This window comes from Brassica oleracea, chromosome C2, assembly GCF_000695525.1.
Source record: "Brassica oleracea var. oleracea cultivar TO1000 chromosome C2, BOL, whole genome shotgun sequence".
Classification (NCBI taxonomy): Eukaryota; Viridiplantae; Streptophyta; class Magnoliopsida; order Brassicales; family Brassicaceae; genus Brassica; species Brassica oleracea.
Window position 1 is genome coordinate 23,372,863 of NC_027749.1, and position 20,863 is coordinate 23,393,725.

The 20,863-nt window shown below is 33.7% G+C and overlaps 5 protein-coding genes across 6 annotated transcripts in view; 4 read left to right on the top strand and 1 right to left on the bottom strand.

The window, feature by feature from the left end:
* The first annotated feature begins 7,403 nt into the window (after positions 1–7,403).
* LOC106323759 lies at positions 7,404–8,130 on the top strand. The gene is made up of 2 exons (XM_013761833.1): positions 7,404–7,829; positions 7,908–8,130. Exons 1-2 carry the CDS (start codon positions 7,404–7,406, stop codon positions 7,932–7,934), a joined length of 453 nt encoding a protein of 150 aa, XP_013617287.1. The 3' UTR covers positions 7,935–8,130.
* A 25-nt stretch (positions 8,131–8,155) lies between these two features.
* LOC106327389 (BEL1-like homeodomain protein 3) lies at positions 8,156–10,667 on the bottom strand. 2 transcript variants are annotated; one of them, XM_013765532.1, is made up of 4 exons: positions 10,549–10,667; positions 9,046–10,110; positions 8,861–8,921; positions 8,156–8,788 (listed from the first exon to the last, which is right to left on the bottom strand). In XM_013765532.1, the coding sequence occupies exons 2-4, from the start codon at positions 10,014–10,016 to the stop codon at positions 8,402–8,404; spliced, it is 1,419 nt and encodes a 472-aa protein (XP_013620986.1). In that variant the 5' UTR covers positions 10,017–10,110; positions 10,549–10,667; the 3' UTR covers positions 8,156–8,401. The 2 variants fall into 2 exon arrangements, with proteins under 2 accessions (XP_013620986.1, XP_013620984.1); XM_013765530.1 differs by having other exon boundaries at positions 10,532–10,667.
* Positions 10,668–13,516: 2,849 nt separating this feature from the next.
* LOC106323761 (glutathione S-transferase T3-like) lies at positions 13,517–14,353 on the top strand. The gene has a single exon (XM_013761834.1). The coding sequence runs from the start codon at positions 13,517–13,519 to the stop codon at positions 14,351–14,353; it is 837 nt and encodes a 278-aa protein (XP_013617288.1).
* Positions 14,354–15,941: 1,588 nt separating this feature from the next.
* On the top strand, positions 15,942–17,568 carry LOC106323762. Its single transcript, XM_013761835.1, has 3 exons — positions 15,942–16,318; positions 16,418–16,526; positions 17,101–17,568. The coding sequence occupies exons 1-3, from the start codon at positions 15,942–15,944 to the stop codon at positions 17,566–17,568; spliced, it is 954 nt and encodes a 317-aa protein (XP_013617289.1).
* Positions 17,569–18,557: 989 nt separating this feature from the next.
* The window catches only part of LOC106323763, an 8,101-nt gene continuing 5,795 nt past the window's right edge, over positions 18,558–20,863 (top strand). The window contains exons 1-3 of the mRNA XM_013761836.1: positions 18,558–18,927; positions 19,757–20,375; positions 20,475–20,853. Coding sequence (XP_013617290.1) covers positions 18,558–18,927; positions 19,757–20,375; positions 20,475–20,853 — 1,368 coding nt within the window. The remainder of the gene's footprint in view (positions 18,928–19,756; positions 20,376–20,474; positions 20,854–20,863) is intronic.

Genomic DNA, 20,863 nt, shown 5'->3' on the forward strand with positions numbered 1-20,863 from the left:
AAATCGTAGTCGCGTATGACAGTAATAAGTTACCTTGAACTCAAAGATTTATAATTATATGTAAAATCATCTTCTTGAAAGAAACCTTATTACATATTTTGGGAACTAATATATCTCACATATAGAGATATTTAACTGATTGTTTTACTATATATTCTCAAACGGCATGGATCATAAGATGATTAAGTAAAATGATGACATTTGGTGAGATAATTTGACCAACAAATCACCCTCAATGATCGTCACTCGTCACGCACCAAAACAATACTTTTTATATCAACTGTCGCATCTCCACCAAGCAAATAGCCGTAAATCACATATGAAATGATTAAAACAGAAGCAGAAAGATCATTTTTCCTTTTTTTTTTTTTTTTTGTGAATCCAAAGTTTCCTCGCTTATGTGGATCATTCCCTTGGGCCCGGTTAGACAGCGGTCCACTTCACCCGGAAGAACTTTTATCTGGGCTGAGGATAAGGCCCAACACCTAGTACCGCTTTTTGGTGACAAGAATCGGCAGTTCCCCCCCCCCCCCCCTTGATAGCTTAGGCATGAATTGATGACGCCTGGGAATGTCCTGATTCACTGAATGTATCTTCAAAGCTCCACAGAATGATGGAAAGAGCCGTTGGAGATCTTAGACAAAAATGCTTCTTGAATCCAAATAAGGTAAACTACTTCATATTCTTTTTTTTGTTAATCCAGGGTTCCTCACTTACGTGGTCATTCCCCTGGGCCCGGTAAGGCAGCGGTCCACTTCACCCGGGAGGGCTTTACCTGGGCTGAAGACAAGGCCCAACACCCAGTACCGCTTTTGGTGACAAGAATCGGCAGTTCCCCCGCCTGGCGTCGAACCCGAGAGCATGACAATTGGCCTCCAAAGTCCTTACCAAGCGTGCTACCTCATCCCATCATTTTTTTTTTTTTTTTTGAAAACTCATATATGTTCAATGAATGCATGTAACATGTTGATTAGCGATGTTGTCCTTATTTGCTTGTTGCAAATTTTTATATTATATACTGTGAAAAACGGAAAACTGGGGCAAGTACGAGTAAGAGTAAAACTCAAGTAATAAGAATATGTGGAGTATATATCTCTGTCGCCACAAGAATTTATTATCTTGATTTTCCCTAATCGATCCGAATAAAACACGTACGAAAGGCTTATTAGAATCGATTCTTTAAATAGTTGCACCACTCGCTTCTCAAATTTTTGGCATAAAATCGTTTCTTCACGATTTATATCCGCGTTAACACTAGCTACTGGATCACATGCACGTTCATAAGTTCGTAAAGCAGAAAGAATAATATAAGTATGGAAGACAGAGTGTTACGTGAGACATTTGAGATAATCTTTCTCTGAAAAGTTTAAACAAGGTTGAAGGTTCGCATACACATGCAAATGAGATCATGGTTTTGAACCTCCGATGTATAATAATTTTTTTATAACAAAATATATTTTTTGGGTCACAGTATTCTGTCTACGTAACAAAATGTTCTATTTTTTATAGGTTTTTTGTATTGATCTGGATTTCGCTATGTGGTTACACCGGTTAAATATAAAAAAAAAAAATTAGACCTAGACCAAATCTGCTACGTACGAAATAAACAAATTGTAGCTTTTTTGTCAACAAACAAGCTGAAACTGTCAAAAATATAGTGGGAATAATGGCTGCCATTTTTTGCAAAGGTTGTCGACCAGTTAAGAGTTATAGGCCTACATTGTTGTTAATGGGCTCTCTGGCATTTGGGCACAATCATTAATAAAAGCCAGAGAGAAGACCCATTCCTTAATACTGCTCCAGTAGATTTGTCAATCAATAATCAAATCTAGTGAAATGAAAGTTACAAAAAAAAATACATTCATATCACAAAGTGCAAATAAGAAAATAATTCAAAATGTGGAAATTTATTTGGTCCAGTGATTTAATTAATGTTCATTAATACTTCTACATCTCTTGGATTTTATAGGACGGTTCATATGATGCAATCAAATGTGAATTCTCAAAAGACATATAAAATTGTCGGTTCTATAATTGTCTGTAATATTCTTTATAGTTTCATAGTTTGTAATAGTATAATTAGTTAGCATTAAAATAAATTTAAAATAAAAATTTCAAAAAGTAACCTAAGAGTAATCAAATTACAAAATTCGGACGAGTTTTCTTTTGATTACAAAACATGGCGTGTGCAACTGGTCCAACACTAGTCGATGACAAGTTTTGGCATTTATACATTGATAATGATATTTTTTTTTGTCAATACGCTGATAAGGATATTTAATTCTCATTAATTAATTGTCTGAACTGATGAGGGTGGCTGAACAAATCCATTACTTGAGATGAGAGTAAAGAAGTTGTGGAAGTAGCACTGCCATTTAAAACTTTATTTATTTATTTTCGATCTAAAAGCGAGTATTTATTTGTTAACAAAACATTTCGGCTTCCAAACAAAAATTAATTGGCATTTGCAGGTAATGAAGAAACAGTAACACGTTGAGCGCACTACTAGGCACTACTAGGCATAAGCTACCAATCTCTCCCTAATCCATGATTTTTACCATTAATTAGTTATGAAATTTAAAGACTGTTACACTACTAAATACTCTCTCTCTCTTTCAAATTATAAGTAGTTTTGGATAATAGCACAATTATTAAGAAAATACATCTTTTTATATTTAACAATTAATTTAAAAAATGACCAATGCAAATCATATTTCCAATTTTGCTTTTAATTTTATGTTTATTTTTTTTTATTAGATTTTGGAAACAATTTATATTGTAAAACAAAAAATAATTCTTAAAAACTACTTATATATTGAAACAGAGAGAGGGAGAGAGAGTATATTTATCCAAATTTCATTGTATTAATATTAGGTGGACATAAAAATTTTAACAAAAAACTACTGTTATTAAATTTGATATTTACTGTTTTGAAAATATTGTTAAATTTTGGGATTTTTAAAGAATATTTTGATGTTTTTTTGTATTTAAGAATAAAATTTATATATCATAATTTAAATGAGCTTCTAGAGTGACTTAAGAAAAAACAAAATAAATTTTCAATCCAACTAAAATTAGGTAAAATTTATTTAAATATTAAATTAATTATAATTTTAGGTTGAATATACCCCCATTTAATTTTGATGTGGTCTTTTTACAATATTTAAAATATTTTATTCAAGTCTATTTTTTTGTCAACTTTGTATTATTGGAAACTTGGAAATTACAATAGTTAAAAGTACCATGATATTAAATAGTTCTGATTTGTAATCCTGGCTTGTTTTGCTACCTGATCAACATTACATGTAAGAGATCTAGGAACATGTTTAAAAGTGAAATTGTTTGTTTGGATGAAGCAATGATGTATTGTATTATAGTCCTTGCTTCATTAATCTCATGTGCATTTCATTGTCTCTGTTCTATTCAATCTATGCATCTGAATAGCTCTGCGCAATCTCCTAGCATGAGAACGTTGGTGTATGCAAGTCTGTTAAGTTGTTGAACAGCTGACTTCATAGCAATTGCTTCAGCTTCCAATTCTGAGTTTGTTGGTGTAAGTGCAACGCTTCCTTGAATCTTTAGAGTGCCTTTTTTGCTATGCAAGGACCACCCAATTCCTATCTTCTTCGTAGATGCTTTCCAAGAGGCATCTGCAACACAATAAAGTTCAGTTTCTTGCGGGAAGATAGCTTGAATTGTATTCGGTGAAGAGGTATAATGTGACTGATGAGGTGCATCAGTAAAGGCAAATGCTTCTGTACACATATCTAGGTCCATGAAAGCTGCATTGATAACGTGAACAATATGATCCCTCTTGTTCTCGAAAAGCAGCTTGTTCCGCATTTTTCAGATATGCCATCCTAGAAACAGAGGAAAGGTGTCACGCGAATCACTTGCATTATGTTGGATAATTTCAAGCTTGTGGAAACTTAACATATTATTAGATGTTTAATATGTTAAGAGATAAACACAATAAAGAAATCTAGAATATGAAAAATGAAGTTTTCAATTAGATTAGGTTTGTGTTTTCCATATCCCACATGTTAAAGGGAATTTTCTTTCATAAAAATAGAGATCTAATGGAAAGGTGTTCCATAAGATTGAAGAGATCTAAGAGAAACATTGAAGTGTTTTAGTTTTGAGTAGTTTCTAAAGCTAATAATAAAAATTGTTCTTATAATTCTTTGTGTTTCTAGAGATCCTAGAGATTGGAATTAGTATCAGAGCCTCTGGTTGGAGACTCGATCTAAGCTTAAGTTGAAGCTTCGATACAGGAGGAAAGATCATGAAAGCAAGATGGCCGACGTGACTAGCTTTGTGCCTCGTACAAAGGACTTTGGATCCGCATCCATCCACTGTCCAATGCTGTCATCGACAAACTACCAGGTTTAGTTGATGAGGATGAAAGAGTTACTGCATGGAGATTTTTGTGGACCAATCAATTCACTAACACCAGCAAGTAACCGTGAGGCAGTCTATCGGTTCAAAAAGTTTCACACCGATAGAGGATGAGATTTTTCCTCATCTGGTTTCAATCTACTTTGTGAAGAAAGTGGAGTTGAAGCTATGGCAGCCGAGGTAGATTCTATCACAAGAAACAAGACATGTGAGCTTGTGGATAGATCGGCTGGTGTTAAACATACAGGGGTATGTGACACAAGGATGGAAGTGTGTAACACAACTCATGTAGGTGTTATACATACATGGGTATGTGACACAAAGATGGAAGTGTGTAACACAACGCACGTACCAATGGAGTCAAGGTTAAAGATTTCAAAGGCCGAAGACGAACCAGAGATAAATGCACTGGGTGTTGAGCAGAAGGATGATATCCTCACTAGAGCTCACATACGCAAGATGGTGGACGTGACCAGAGTTCTCGTTGTAGTGAGCTTCAGCCGCAAGTCTCATCGCAACTTAAGTGAAGAGGTTAGGAGATGGTTCTACAAGAATTGGACCAATTCTAAGAAGAGGCGGTACGAAAGCGAGAAGAGCATCCAATCTAACCTTGAGAAAGATGTGACTCCAATGGATGGATACGCACACAATGGTGTGAAGAAAGATGATTACTTGGTGATTAAGTTTAAGCACGCAAGGAGCTTAATTGGAGTTCAAGAAATTGATCTCCCAAATTCAAATTGGAATTAAGATGGTCATTTTTGGATAATTTCAAGCTTGTGGAAACTTAACATATTATTAGATTTTTAATATGTTAAGAGATAAACACAATAATGAAAATAATAGTAGGAAAAATGAAGTTTTCTATTAGATTAAGTTTGTTTTTCATATAAATAAAGATCTAATAGAGATGTGTTCCATAAGATTGAAAATATCTAAAAGAAACATAGATAGCTTTAGTTTTGAGTAATTTTGAAAGCTAATAAGAAAAATTGTTCTTATAATCTTTGTGTTTCTAGAGATTTGACATTCTGACTAATTATATTATGTAGGCAAGGCAAGTTTTCCATGCTATCATTTAGCTGATGTGGTATTTCTATGCCAGCCAATGACCATATTTAGCATGCCACCGTACATTTGAAGATCATTGATCTATGGGTATAACTGGTGATCATTAAAGAAACATTAGAAATGAGTAAAGAAAAAATACAGAGAAATGATATTAGAAGAATGAAAAGAAAAATGATTCTTTATCAATTTTAGTGAGGAACAAATTTGTTATATGTTCATCTAAAATAAAAGGAATGAGAAGGAATGCAAAGGAAAAACAATTCCTTGTAAATGGTAAAAAAAATTAGGAATAGTAAGGAATGCATTATTCCCTTTCATTCTTTGGTCACCAGTTACACATGATTGATAGATTATATTCCTTTTCCACAAGTTTGGCATTCACCATTAATCTTACAACCGATATTTTATTCTAAGTCTAATGTTTATTTCATTCATAATGATCATAATGAAGTACTAGAACTTGATCCGCGCCTCCGCGCATGTGTTTGATTTAACTTGTGTTCAATGTAAATTCATAAACCGATGGTTTTATAAAAAATCTCATGTATATTTTTTATGTTTTGTAATGTACATATAGAGTAAAATATATTATTTTATAATATAGATGTCTGATAATATATTTTTTATTTTTACATAATATTATATTAAAAAGTTTATAACTTGATGCAATTTGATGTAATTGTACTATTCGTATATTAGCATGTTGTTTTTTTGTTAATTTATTTTAAAATGAACAACATACTAAATTTTTTAATCTTTTGCATTAGTTTTCTATGATTTATTATTAATTTTATGATATTTTGTTTTCTTGAAAATTGAACTCTCTAGGTTTTTTATATTTTACTAAACAAAATAGGTAATACTATATTTAAAAATTGTTATATATAATATATACTATATATGTCAGTTTGTGTTTTTATTTTCACCACAAAGAAACAAAATTGAACTCTCGAAATTTTTATATTTGACTAAACTAAATTAAGTAATATTATATTTGATTTTTTTATATAATATATACTATGTCAGGTTGTGTTTTTATTTTCACCACAAAGAAACAACAACTATCATAATTAATTAATTTTAAATATAGTGGCAAAATATGTAAATAAAAAGTAATACAAAATGAAGTATTTAATTTATTATAATTGCAATGGATAAATGTGTAAATAAAATGAAATACTTAATCTGCTGTTCATATTTTCAAATAGGTCTCATTATCCATATTTATAAACAATATCAAAAATTAATTCAGTTTTAATAATATAGATGTTGTATCAGTAGATTATTTTGATTAGGAAAATAGAGAAAAGCTTTACCACAGAGCAAAATAGAAAGAGGAAAAAGGTGAGGAGCGTGGCAAGATTCCCCGTACGTGTGTTCTTCCTCCCCTGTCGCAGAGACGACGCACCGATCGTGTATTGAATCTACAGTTCACCGGAATATATAAAGTTTGGATTTTTATTCGTATATGAATTAAAAGGTTTGATCTTTGATTGTGAGAATCTAGAATCTAGGGTTTCTGGTTAAGGACGTGAGTGTTGGAATCCATCTGATAAAAGGAATAGTTTTTGGTGAGAGAGAGAGAGATTATGGGTTCAGTTTGTTGTGTAGCTGTGAAAGACAGAAAGCTTCCTCCTCCTTGTAATAGTAGTGGAATTGATCTCAAATTTGATGGTCACACCTTCTTCAGGTGAGTCGTTTAGACAACAACTTTGGAGGCTTATGTGGTTATGTTATAGCTTTTTGTCTTGTCAATCTTTCGGTTCATCAACATGAATATCAAAGATGGAAAAGCATTCTTCTTTGGGTTGTATTCTTTATTAAGTATAACTAAAAAGCTTGCTGGTTTTCATTATTTCTGTCTTGTATTTGATTTTGACTAGATATATGTTGTAACGAATTAAGATTTTCTTATTGTCTTCTTGCTGCGTCTTATGTTACTCTTATCTGTGCTGCAGATTCATCCTTTCTGCATTCAACCTTTAGCCACTGGCTCCCATTATCCTTCTTCTGAGGGTGACTGGTCCTTTAACACTTTCTCTGAGCCCGTGGCCTTTTCTCAAAGGGAGAGATGGTCCTTTGATAGCCAACACTTTGGTGGTTCTAGCAGCGTAGTGGTGGCAGCAGCAGATTCTCCTTGTCAAAGCATTACAAAAGATGTAAACACCGTGTGGTGGTGGATAGTGAGTGCAATGCTCCAGAAGATGGAACCTAGTTGCAGTAGCAAAGCCCCGTCTAAGTCATTCTTGAAATGGCGTTCCATCAGCTCCAAATGGAATAAACCCTCGTCCAAAGACTCTGTATCGAAGAAAAGGTTTTGGTCTAGACATCGTTACAACCGTTCTTCATCAAGCATAGAGGTAAAGATCCATACATTGTTAAATGCTGATCATGTTTTTACTAAAGGGTCCCATATTAATAGATAATACTCGTTTCAGGGACTTAACCAGACATCTCAGCTTTGATGAAACATCAAGTGGGTTATCTAGTAAAAATATAGATATTAAGCTTTCAGTGTAAACAGAAGTTATCATTGTAGAGAGGTTACAGGGCTTCTCTATGAAGTTCTGTAATCTCCATGGCCTGCAAGAGCATGTGATGTTTCTTTGATGCAGATGATCTCCATGTTTACAACTGAAACCTTCCCACATGAACAGGAGATGAGAACCAAATAAACATGTGTATGTTCACGCTTGAAAAGTATTTTGTTTATACACAAATAAAAACATTACAATACTGGCTTACCAAGTGTATACAAGGCTCAGTTTCCATATACAAATATAAAAGACTATCTACAGGTTTCACAAAATCTAATCACAAACATTACAGATATACCACCCCTATCTATAGAAGCGTCTTTTACTTGCGCTTCAAGAATCCAATCACTGGCATTGCCAGTTTTCCTGAGCTTATGAAAGCTCAAAAACTTTTTTCAGACAACAAAATCATGTAACTGATGGGGATTAGAGAATCTGCCATCTTGCTGGTTACCAAGTCCAGTGTAGCCATTGTAATCAACCACACCAAACCCGTTATAGTTCATCAAGCTGTCTGGTTTGGGATCTGCAAAGATAAGGTTTTCTTCTGCATCAGATGTATATGGAATGTTGTTGTTTCCATGATTTTGTTGTTGCGAAGAAGAAGTGTCTTCGTGTTTGAGCTGAGATGTTTCATTCATTCTGTTCTTCTTGTTGCTGCTGCTGCTGCCTTGATTAGAGTTTGAGAGTAACTCTGATGAATCTCCAAACTCTTCTTTATACATCTCTTCAATCATCGGTTTCCATAGCCGAACTCTCGCGTTAATAAACCAGTTTGCAACCTAATCAAGAACCAGAGAGCCACTCAAACAAAGACCAACAGCAAAAGTGAGATCTCTGTTTTCTTGTCTTACCTGGTTTTTAGATAGTCCTGTCTGCTTTGCAAGCATGATCTTCTCTGACTCCTTAGGATATCTAAGCAAAGAATATGGACAAAAATGGTCTCTCAATCAACATTTACTATAGAATCGTTTATAATATCTATCATAGTTTGTAATATCATAATTATCCGGCTTTGAAAAAAAAAATCAAAACTTACGGGTGAAGGAAGTGCTCAAAGAGCCAAGCACGGAGTATAGAGACAGAGTTTTCAGGCAAGCCTCTTTGTGGTCTCCAAGTAGGTCTAACCATACCAAGCTGTTGATGCAAAGCTCTCTGTTGTCTCAACCTCTGATCTAAATACCTCAATCTCGGTATCCTCTCTCCTTGCTCTTCAGCCGTCTCTTTCTCCCCAAGCTTCCCTCTAATCACCAGAACCTGCTCCTTTATCGCATCCCTCAAACACCGAAAATGGCGAGAGATTCTGTTCAGTGCCACCGATGTGTAAGGCTTAGCTGCTCCAACACCAGCTCCCATCTCGATAGACGAAGCCAAAGCTTCCATTTGATGGTAGTATTGGTTGTACCTTTTGTCTACCTCGTCGACCATCGTTAAGAGCTTGTTCTTCTTGCTCTGAAGCTCTTGACGTTCTGAAGGAGATAACTCCTCGTTGTTCTCTGTGTTGTTGGTATCATTAGGTTTAGACCCGTTAGTAAAGTCTTGACCTTTCTCGTTGTTCTTGGTCTTCTTGACGCTAACAACTTCATCTAGCAACTGTTGTGTTGGTTTAAGGTAACGAGATCTTAGAACGCTGCTTACAAACCCATTGTTGTAGAATCCAAAGGAAGGAACTTGATGATGATGTTGATGATGATGACTCTTCCCATTCTCTTCATTGTAACTCAACTGGTTCGAGAGGTTCTGGTAATGGTATTGGATCTGGTTACCGAGGCTTAAGGAGAGTCCACCGCCATGGAAGCTTAGATCGTTGCTTGAGACCGTTACGTTTCCGTTGAGAGATGTGTCGCTCGTTGGTGGGATGAAAACCATCTCGTTTGGTACGGAGTTTGGGATTTCGAGACAGTTTGCTCCGGCGCCGGCGGAGGAAGAGGAAGCTTGTTCGTTGAGGTAGATGGGTTCTTGGTAGAGAGATTGCATGCCGACAGTACTAGTTGGGTAATAAACTGCCATGTGATTTTGTTTTTTTTTTTTTTTGTAATCAAAATGCTGTTATTACAGTAAGTATCATACGGTTTTTTGATGTTTTGTCTGAAAACGAGTTTCCCTGTAAGAGAATGAGAGAGAGAGAGAGACGTGTGAGTTTGATTCTTGATTATAAAAAAGGAACAATCTTTGAGAGGAGGTTAACACATCGTATTCTCACGCCGCAATCACAGATGAAAAATAAAGAAATTAAAACCCTAATAATCTTTTATACGGAATAAAGTTTTCCGCTTCAATTTCAGTGACGCAAGAAAAAAAAAAAGTAAAATGATTAAGCAGCAGAAGATGATGAAATCAGGAAAGATCGATGTGTAAAGTGTTTATTTTCTGATGATTTCATACTTTCATAAACGGTGGTAACACGGAGAAGATGATAGTTTTCTTTTCAAAAAGGAAATTTTTAAAAAAGAAAGTACAGATCAATCATAGCTTTCAATCGAGAAACCAAGAACAATCGAATATTATAATAAAAAAAACAAAACCTGAGAGAGAACCCTACAAAAGAGAGAGATTGTGGATGCGGCTGAATCAGGGAACACACAGGAAAAGAGAAGAACTTCGAACAGTGGAAGACAAAAAGAGAGAAGAAGAAGAAGAAGACACCCAATCCCAAGAGATAGATTAATAATTGCAATTATTATAAACAAATATTCTTCTATTTTAAAATAAAAATACTTTTTTTTGCTCACTCGCAAAGAGCAGAACCAACCCATCTTATCATTGGAACATAGACAACAAACTCAAGATTTTAAAATTAATAAAATCTATTTAACAAATATTAACCAATACCATAATAATATATGGAGAAAATTTGACAATCTCTACCAGTAATTCTTTATTGAATTTTACTCCAACCGAAGCTTCTCATTTATTTTGGGTTTTTTCTTTGCTAACCATTTAGAGAATACTACGCGTGAGCAGAAAATTCATTATTTTATTTTCTGTTTGGATTATTATAGATAATAGAGAATATTTTTACAAATGCTACTTATATACTCATTTATATTACAAACTAATATTATTGAATAGAAATAAATACTGTGTGGTCATTGACTTGACTTGGTGCTTATATGTATTCAAACAAATAGAATAAACAAATAATGAAAACCTTTTTTAAAAATGAAGAAGAAAAGAGTTGAATTTGTATCCTGTTTTTTTTTTTTTAGAAGTTTAATAGCTTGGACATAAATTCAAGCAACCGTTGAATAGTTTTACTATTATATTTGTTCCACCAAAGCTTAATTGATTACTTAACTAGAGCATCTCAGATTAGTTGTGGTTGTGCTGGTAAAATCATAGGTTAGTAGTGTGAACCAACAACATATGTTTTTGTTTAGTACATAATTGCAAATCCCTGTTTATAAGCGAGCATGAAACATGTGTTACGTGGCATGATACTTCATAACTAATCTATGGTACATAAATTTTAAGGTTTTCATAATGACAAACTCTATAAAACTTTGTATTCAATAAACATTTTAGGCGTATATTATACTGTTTAGTTATACGTGTTTTGTCCGCGTAATACACAGGGCACACATTTCTCATGAAGTGACGTGCAAAGGAGGGAATTACTTAACTCCATTTTCAGGATTTTCTGTTTCTTCTTTTGCATAATACTAATTGATAAATACAAAACGGAGAATATGTCAACCAGTCAATAAAACAATAATCCCTCTAGATTTAAATGTACGATGTTTAAGGTTTTATACACATATTAAGAAACAATAAATACACTATTTTAATTGTTACTTTTTAGTTATATCAATAAAGTTTCACCACTCGTAATTTTACTTTTTAATTTATGTTTAAATTTAAAAATAAATACATTAATTATATCTCAAAACATCGTACATTTATATACAAAATAAAAAGATAGAACATCGTACGTTCGTATCCGGGGGAGTAATAGATAGTATTAAATATTAAAATGTTAAATTACACAACCATCCCTATAGGTAGAATTTTTATAATTATTTTTTTGTGTGAAGGTAAACCTGGAGAATTTGATTTGTCAGAAGTGTTCTTTGAGGAAGTGTGTCTGCTCAATTGCTTAACTGAGGGATTAAAGGGCCTTAACAACCAGTTGGTGACTGCGCAATAACTTCACTAACAAAAAAACACATTTTCTTAACTTCATCAAGTGATATATGACATGAGGAAAAAGGCACTATTCATAAACAATTAGATATATATGACATGAGGGAAGAATATTTATTCATAAAACAATAAAAATGGAAGAGAATTGAGCTTTCTGATAGGTCAACTCCTTGTCCCAATTGATCTATGGATGTTGAGTAATAAATAATGAAAAATAAAATTTGAAATAGAAGAAATTAATTAAAGTGAAATAAATAAGGTAGATGTGTCGGACGCAAGGGTTGGTGAAAGTGACCAAAACAAAAGACTTGGCCGCGAACTTGCCTTGTGGACGCTAACGGAAGGAAAGCTAACGAACAGCCTTGTGTCCATATTAATAAATGTCTATTTTAATTTTCCTCTCTATATTTTTGTTTAAAATTGGAATTTATTTATTTTATCCATATGTTGGGCCTCGCTTTGTTTTAGATTGTAACAGCCGACACAAATCGTTGAGGAGAATCAATGTATTAGCAAAATTATTTTATATATTTGTTGATTTATGAGTGGATTATTTGTTTTCATTGGATAAACAACTTTTTAATGTAGAGTTGGTAAATTGGCAGGTGGAATATGGGATCAATAGATACATTATAAGGATCAAATGATTAAAATAGGTTAAATGAATGTGATTTTCTAAAGCAAATTATGATGAGTTTTGAAATAATAATAACAAAAATATAGTGCTAAATGAGGAAATGGCGAGTAATTAGACCATTAGCAATGAAGGTGCTGAATCGCACTTTCAACAGTTGAATAGCATGCAGTAAGGGTGTTGAATTTTTAGGTAAATCTACGTGTATTCAACAGGCATTGGAAAGATTCAGCTGTTCGAAAAAAAAAATTTTGGGTCCGGAGAGCCACGTGTCGCAACGTGAGTGGCTGAAACTGTTGGGCGCGTGCACCCACGCGCGCGGGATGACACGCTTTTTTTTTTAAGATTTAAATGCTGTCTTCTGATTGGCTGTGCATATTTCTTTTTATTTTATCCTCACCCAATAATTCAAACCCATTTATTTTATAATAAAACTATTTTTACAAAAATAACAATTATCTCAAAATTCAAGATCTTTTTTATCTATAAATAGAGACTACTCTCATTTCGTTTGGATACAGAAAAAAGCATCATTTTTCACTACAATCAACTATTTTAGTGTTTTAAACTTTTTTTTTTTTGTTAAATGAATCTCAATAATAATCCTTTCAACACCCAAAACTTTTCTAATTTTGCTATTAACTTCCAAAATCCCAACAATTATCAATTTCAAAACCAAACTTCCAACCAGCCTCCAAATATACCAAATTATGGTTTTTCACCAAATTACTTCATGTCATCACCTGTTCCGAATTATCCTCCAAATTACGGATCATTGATGCAATATTTTTCTCAAACACCTCCTCTTTCTTCTACTCCAACGAGTGATGAAAATGTTCTGAGAGCAACTGAATTTCCCGAATTTTATAACCAAATAGGTCTTGGTGGCATGAGCGGTGCTAGCGAACCCATTTCTGACGCAAATGCAAATGAACCAGCTCAAGCTCGCCGCAAAATCCCTAAGTGGACAACCAATCAAAATTTGGTGCTACTTAGTGGATGGATTAAATATGGAACAGACAGTATTGTTGGCAGGAACCAGAAAAGCGAAGCATACTGGAGTAAAATTTCTGAGTACTGTAATGAGCATTGCTCATTTGATCCTCCCCGTGATAGAGCTTCATGCAGAAATCATTTCAACTATTTGAATAAAAAGTTAAGCAAATGGAGTGGCACTTACAATAACGCTAGGCGTATGCAACAAAGTGGATGGTCGGAGAATGATGTAATGACAAAAGCGCACAAATTATATTCAAGTGGTAAGAATGAACATTTCAATTTAATGTCGGAGTGGCTTGCTGTTCGTGATCAACCAAGCTATAGTAGTCAAGTAGGAGGAAATATTGGCTCTACAAGTAGTGGATCTAAGAGATCCCGAGAGAGTGATGCCAATGATTCAAATTCCGTAGGATCAAACTCTGCAGGATCAAGTGCTCGTCCAATGGGGATAGAGACAGCAAAAAAAAAGGCAAAAAGAAAAGCAAAGGCGCAGCTTTGGAAACCGTCAATGAAGAGTGGAATGAATACAAACAATTCAAAGAGAAAGAATTGGAACGATTGGACAAAATAGCCAAGACACAAGAGGAGGCAAATCGATTGATGAAAGAAAAGACTGAAGCCAAAAAAATGAAGATGTTCTTGAAGCTAAGTGAAAAAGAACATCTCGATGACAAGAACAAACAGCTGTTAGAGAAGTTCAGCAACGATCTATTTGGAAATTAATAATGTGTGTTTGTATTTTTCTTTTAATAATGTGGGTTTGTATTTTTCTTCTTTAATAATGTATGTTTTTTTTCTTTTAATAATGCGTGTTTGTTTTTTCATCTTTAGTAATGTTTGTTTGTATTTGTGTGTTGGTATTTTTCTTCTTTAATAATGTATGTTTTTGTTTCTCTTTTAATAATGCACTAGACCTTGACCCGCGCTATCACGCAAGTATTTAATTTGTATTTGTATTTAATGATATATTTGTTAATGTAGTCATATTTGTAAATGTAAATGTTATATTTGTACTTGATTTTTTATTTTAGCATTTTAGCGTAAAATGTATCACCAATATTAGGTATTATATAAAAAAATCTAACATTTATATAATAAGATCCATGTCTAAGATGTATAGCTAACAAATTTTTTAAATAAAAAATACGAAAATAGACAATTGTGAATTAACATGCTATTTATAAATGAAACATTAGCTATAATATTTGTAAGAAAATAAAATGATTGTTAAAATTCTATGAAATTTGGAACATATACAAATTAAAGTTGAAAATAAAATGAAAATATAAATTTGATGTAACTGATAAGAAATTATAAATTGTCTTATGCAATGTTGGTTCTCCACCCGGGGTGCGATCATCTTTTGATTCTTTTCGGTTATATTGCTATTAGACAAGAGAAAACAAAAACTGGCCTTTATGTACATATTCTTTTACGAAGAAGATATCAAGAAAAAATGGCGGATATCAAGACATTCACAAACTCATATTTTTTTCTGGAAGATATCAAGCTTTTACGAAGAAGCTTCTTCAACTCAGACATCATCCATGTTCCCCGAACGGAGAACCAAATGGCGGATAGCTTGGCACGTAGTGCTAGGAAACAACCATCTTTCGTCGTTCATATGGATGCGGAGTTGCCAATTTGGTTTACAGAGTCAATATGAGTCTGTGAATGTCTTGCTGTCAAAAAAAAAAAAATGTACATATTCTTTTTTGACTGATTTATGAATTTAACATTTCATCAAAAAAAAATTTATAAATGGGTTTAAATTTGTGTACATTTAAACCACCTTGCATATGTTTGCTTTTATTTTTGTAAATAAATATTTATTTTTTCTAAGTGATAATATGTATTTTTAAATAATTATTTAATAACATTTATAAGCATAATAATTTTATTGTTTATATTTTTTTAATGTTATTTTATCTTGTAAACCGTCAATTGTATTATCACCATTTTTAGAATATGATCCGCATCTATACAAATGTTTTATTTTGTATTTTGTGGATCAAAATTTTATGAGAATGGCTAATAAATTATTTTATATACATTTAAGTTTGTAAATAATTATAATGGTGCATGTAATATATTTATATTGGTAAGAAAAATAATTTGTTAAAAAAAAAAAAGAAGAGTAACGTGAATTGTGGGGGAGAATGAGACAAAATGTAACTTATATTGTTGGAGACCTATCAAGTAGTGACAACTATTTCACCCAACGAGTTGACGCACCAAATAAGGAAGGTATTTCTCCATTAGCAAAATGCACTACTGTCATGCGAATGTTAGCGTATGGTGTTGCTGCCGATGCGATTGACGAATATATCAAAATAGGAGGTACTACCGCATTGGAGTGCTTGCGTCGTTTCTATAAAGGAATCATACGGTTGTATGAGCAAGAGTATCTCAGAGCTCCAACTCAAGATGACTTGCAAAAAAATTTGCATGTCAGTGAGATGAGGGGGTTTCCAGGGATGATCGGGAGTATTGATTGCATGCATTGGGAATGGAAAAATTGTCCAACAGCATGGGAAGGTCAGTATACTCGGGGAGATAAGAGAACTACCACGGTTATACTTGAAGCCGTTGCATCTCATGATCTATGGATTTGACATGCCTTTTTTGGATGTCCGGGAACATTAAACGATATAAATGTTCTAGATCGTTTGCCGGTGTTTGATGATGTTGAACAAGGTAATACTCCAAGAGTGAAATTTTTTGTAAACCAACGTCCATATGACATGGCCCATGTTCGAAAACGCGGGCGCGGAGAGCGATTACGCAGCGTCGAGGCGTTCGGCGGAGGCCAGACGTGGCGCTTTCATGAAAATCGGTCAAGAAATCGGGTTCACAAAAAAGTTCATTTTTCAGGTTTTAAATGCCTAAATCGAATTGTACATACGAGATCTACGAGTTTGATGAAAAAAAGAATAAGAAAAACGCAAGATTTGAGTGAATGGTGATAGATTTAAATTAATGGCTATGGTGAAAGTCGCAGAAACTCCAAGCGACAATAAAGGAAGAAAAAGGTTTAATTACAGTTTTACTATTATTAAAAAAAAGATTAAAAACACGCTTCTAGAGACTCGAAGACGTGAAATAATGCTAATAAAACAACTAACTTTCCACCAGACTACAAGACAATGTCGCCTTTATTATGTAAGTTGATTAATATTATACATGTTTTAGAAAATATTGAAAAATCACTTAAAACTAGGCGCCGATTAATTTCCGATTACTCCCCGATTTTATGTTAACTTGCTAGGCTTGGACCAGCCGTCCGACTCACGCCTAGCGTAGTTTCGAACATTGGACATGGCATACTATCTAGCTGATGGTATCTATCCTTCTTATCCAACTTTCGTCAAATCAATCCGACTTCCTCAAAGTGAATCAGACAACTTATTTGCAAAATATCAAGAAGGGTATCGGAAGGACATCGAGCGCGCATTTGGAGTATTACAGGCTCGGTTTAAAATCATTCGTGAACCAGCTCGCATGTGGGAGATATCGAATCTTGCTATCATCATGCGGTCATGTATCATATTGCATAATAAGATTGTTAAGGATGAACGAGATACATTTACTCAGAATTGGACCGATTATGATCAATCCGAAGGAAGTGGTTCGAGTACACCACAACCATTTTCTACTGAGGTGCTACCAGCATTTGCAAATCATGTGTGTACTAGATCTGAATTACGTGATTCAAATATACATCATGAATTGCAATCAGATCTAGTCAAACACATATGGGCAAAATTTGGAAAGTTTCATGGTTAATTTTTTTAAAAAAAAATATGTATGTGCTTTAAGAGTTTTAATGTATTTTTATTTTGTGTGTGCTTTGTATCGGTTGTGTTTAAAATTTCTTAATAATATGTGTTTGTATCGTGTGTATTTAAAGTTTCCTAATTTTAGTTGTTTTAATAATAATAAGTTTCGCATTTTTGAAAATAAAATTTGGTAAATATCTTACTTCAAAAATAAATATGTTCTTAATTTTGATTGTTTTATATGTATCGTGTGTGTTTAAAATTTCTTAATAATATTTGTTTGTATTGTATGTATTTAAAGTTTCCTAGTTTTAGTTGTTTTAATATTAATAAGTTTCGTATTTTTGAAAATAAAATTTGGTAAATATCTTACTTTAAAAAAATATGTTCTTAATTTTGATTGTTTTTATTAATACAGATTTTGGTATTATTTAAAAATTAAGCTAAGTATAATAATTCAAAATAAATATTATTAAAAATTATGTTATTTAAGTTTTTAAGTTAATTGTAAAAATCAAAAATATGAATTAAGAGTTGTGGGTAGGGTGTTGAATTTTTTTAAACAAACCATTGTAGAGGTATAGATTGAAGTGGGTGTTGAATAAATGAGGTGGAAAAGAGAGAAGATGATCTGGAGTGTTAAAAAGAAAAAAAGAGGGTGTTGAATGTGGAGGGGGTGTTTAAACCATTGTGGATGGTCTAATAATAATCTTTTCAACACCCAAAACTCTTCTAATTTTCCTTTTCAACTTCCAAAATCCCAACAATTATCAATTTCAAAACCAAACTTTCAACCAGCCCCCAAATATACCAAATTATGGTTTTTCACCAAATTTCTTCATGCCATCACCTGTTCCGAATTATCCTCCTAATTACGGATCAATGATGTAATATATTTCTCAAACACCTCCTCTTTCTTCTACTCCAACGGGTAATGAAAATGTTCCGAGAGCAACTGAATTTCCTGAATTTTCTACCCAAATAGCTCTTGGTGGCATGAGCGGTGCTAGCGAACCCATTTCTGACGCAAATGCAAATGAATCAGCTCAAGCTCGCCGCAAAAGCCCTAAGTGGACAACCGATCAAAATTTGGTGCTACTTAGTGGATGGATTAAATATGAAACAGACAGTATGGTTGGCAGGAACCAGAAAAGCGAAGCATACTGGAGTAAAATTTCTGAGTACTGTAATGAGCATTGCTCATTTGATCCTCCCCGTGATGGAGCTTCATGCAGAAATCATTTCAACTATATGAATAAAAAGTTAAGCAAATTGACTGGCGCTTACGATAACGCTAGGCGTATTCAACAAAGTGGATGGTCGGAGAATGATGTAATGGCAAAAGCGATCGAATTATATTCAAGTGGTAAGAAAGAACATTTCAATTTAATGTCGGAGTAGCTTCTTGTTCGTGATCAACTGCGCTATAGTAGTCAAGTAGGAGGAAATACTGGCTCTACAAGTAGTGGATCTAAGAGATCCCGAGAGAGTGATGCCAGTGATTCAAACTCCGTAGGATCAAGTGCTCGTCCAATGGGGAGAGAGGCATAAAAAAAAGGCAAAAAGAAAAACAAAGGCGCAGCTTTGGAAACCGTCAACGAAGAGTGGAATGAATACAAACAATTCAAAGAGAAAGAATTGGAACGATTGGACAAAATAGCCAAGACACAAGAGGAGGCAAATCGATTGATGAAAGAAAAGACTGAAGCCAAAAAAATGAAGATGTTCTTGAAGCTAAGTGAAAAAGAACATCTCGATGACAAGAACAAACAGCTGTTAGAAAAGTTGAGCAACGATCTATTTAAAAATTAATAATGTGTGTTTGTATTTTTCTTTTAATAATGTGTGTTTGTATTTTTCTTCTTTAATAATGTATGTTTTTTTTCTCTTTTAATATTACATGTTTGTTTTTTTCCTTTTTAATAATGTTTGTTTGTATTTTTCTTTTTAAATAATGTATTTTTGTTTTTTCGACTTTAATAATGCGTGTCCTTTTTCACTTTAATAATTTTTGTTTGTATGCAATCCGTATCTTTCTGAATTTGTAAGAGAATCCAATCGTTATCTATTATTTATGCCAATTTAATGTTTGCTTGGAGTCCAGAATTTTCATCCACTTAGTTTTTTATAAATGGAAACTCATTTTCCCGTAAATGTATCAATAACACAATTTCATCTTACAAAAAAAATATCAGTGGATCCATCAGAATTTCCTTTCGATATCGAAGTGTACAAAAAACAGTGTGAGCTTGAAGAGAGGTATATCGTACACCGGTTTAGAGAGCGCCAAAAAAAAATTGAAGAAGACCATACGTCTCGTAGCAAGAGAAAATACTTCAAGAGAGATCATGTAGCAGTGAGTCAAAGACTGATTGGTGACTACTTTGCCAATCAACCTACATTTGATGCACAAATGTTTCGTCAGCGATTCTGGATGCGAAAACATGTTTTTCTTCGGATCGTTGGAGACCTATCAAGCAGTGACAACTATTTCACCCAACGAGTTGACGCAGAAAATAAGGAAGGTATTTCTCCATTAGAAAAATGCACTACTGTCATGCGAATGTTAGCGTATGGTGTTACTGCCAATGCGATTAACGAATATATCAAAATAGGAGGTACTACAGCATTGGAGTGCTTGCGCCGTTTATGTAATGGAATCATACGGTTGTATGAGCAAGAGTATCTCAGAGCTCCAACTCAAGATGGCTTGCAAAAAATTTTGCATGTCAGTGAGATGAGGGGGTTTCCAGGGATGATCAGGAGTATTGATTGCATGCATTGGGAATGGAAAAATTGTCCAACAGCATGGGAAGGTCAGTATACTCGGGGAGATAAGAGAACTACCACGGTTATACTTGAAGCCGTTGCATCTCATGATCTATGGATTTGACATGCCTTTTTTGGATGTCCGGGAACATTAAACGATATAAATGTTCTAGATCGTTTGCCGGTGTTTGATGATGTTGAACAAGGTAATACTCCAAGAGTGAATTGTCTTGTAAATCAACGTCCATATGACATGGCATACTATCTAGCTGATGGTATCTATCCTTGTTGTCCAACTTTCGTCAAATCAATCCGACTTCCTCAAAGTGAATCAGACAAGTTATTTGCAAAATATCAAGAAGGGTATCAAAAAGACATCGAGCGCGCATTTGGAGTATTACAGGCTCGGTTTAAAATCATTTGTGAACCAGCTCGAATGTGGGAGATATCGGATCTTGCTATCATCATGAGGTCATGTATCATATTGCATAATATGATTGTTGAGGATGAACGAGATACATATGCTCAGAATT

Coding starts and splice junctions, on each gene's coding strand:
- LOC106323761 (XM_013761834.1), top strand. CDS start 13,517: ATGTCATCACCTGTTCCGAATTATCCTCCAAATTACGGATCATTGATG.
- LOC106327389 (XM_013765532.1), bottom strand. CDS start 10,016: ATGGCAGTTTATTACCCAACTAGTACTGTCGGCATGCAATCTCTCTAC. Junction 8,922..9,045: donor TTTGAGCACTTCCTTCACCC/GTAAGTTTTGAT, acceptor TTCTTTGCTTAG/ATATCCTAAGGAGTCAGAGA. Junction 8,789..8,860: donor CAGGACTATCTAAAAACCAG/GTAAGACAAGAA, acceptor GTTCTTGATTAG/GTTGCAAACTGGTTTATTAA.
- LOC106323759 (XM_013761833.1), top strand. CDS start 7,404: ATGTTACTCTTATCTGTGCTGCAGATTCATCCTTTCTGCATTCAACCT. Junction 7,830..7,907: donor GTTCTTCATCAAGCATAGAG/GTAAAGATCCAT, acceptor TACTCGTTTCAG/GGACTTAACCAGACATCTCA.
- LOC106323762 (XM_013761835.1), top strand. CDS start 15,942: ATGAGACAAAATGTAACTTATATTGTTGGAGACCTATCAAGTAGTGAC. Junction 16,319..16,417: donor AATTGTCCAACAGCATGGGA/AGGTCAGTATAC, acceptor TTTTGGATGTCC/GGGAACATTAAACGATATAA. Junction 16,527..17,100: donor TAAACCAACGTCCATATGAC/ATGGCCCATGTT, acceptor CGAACATTGGAC/ATGGCATACTATCTAGCTGA.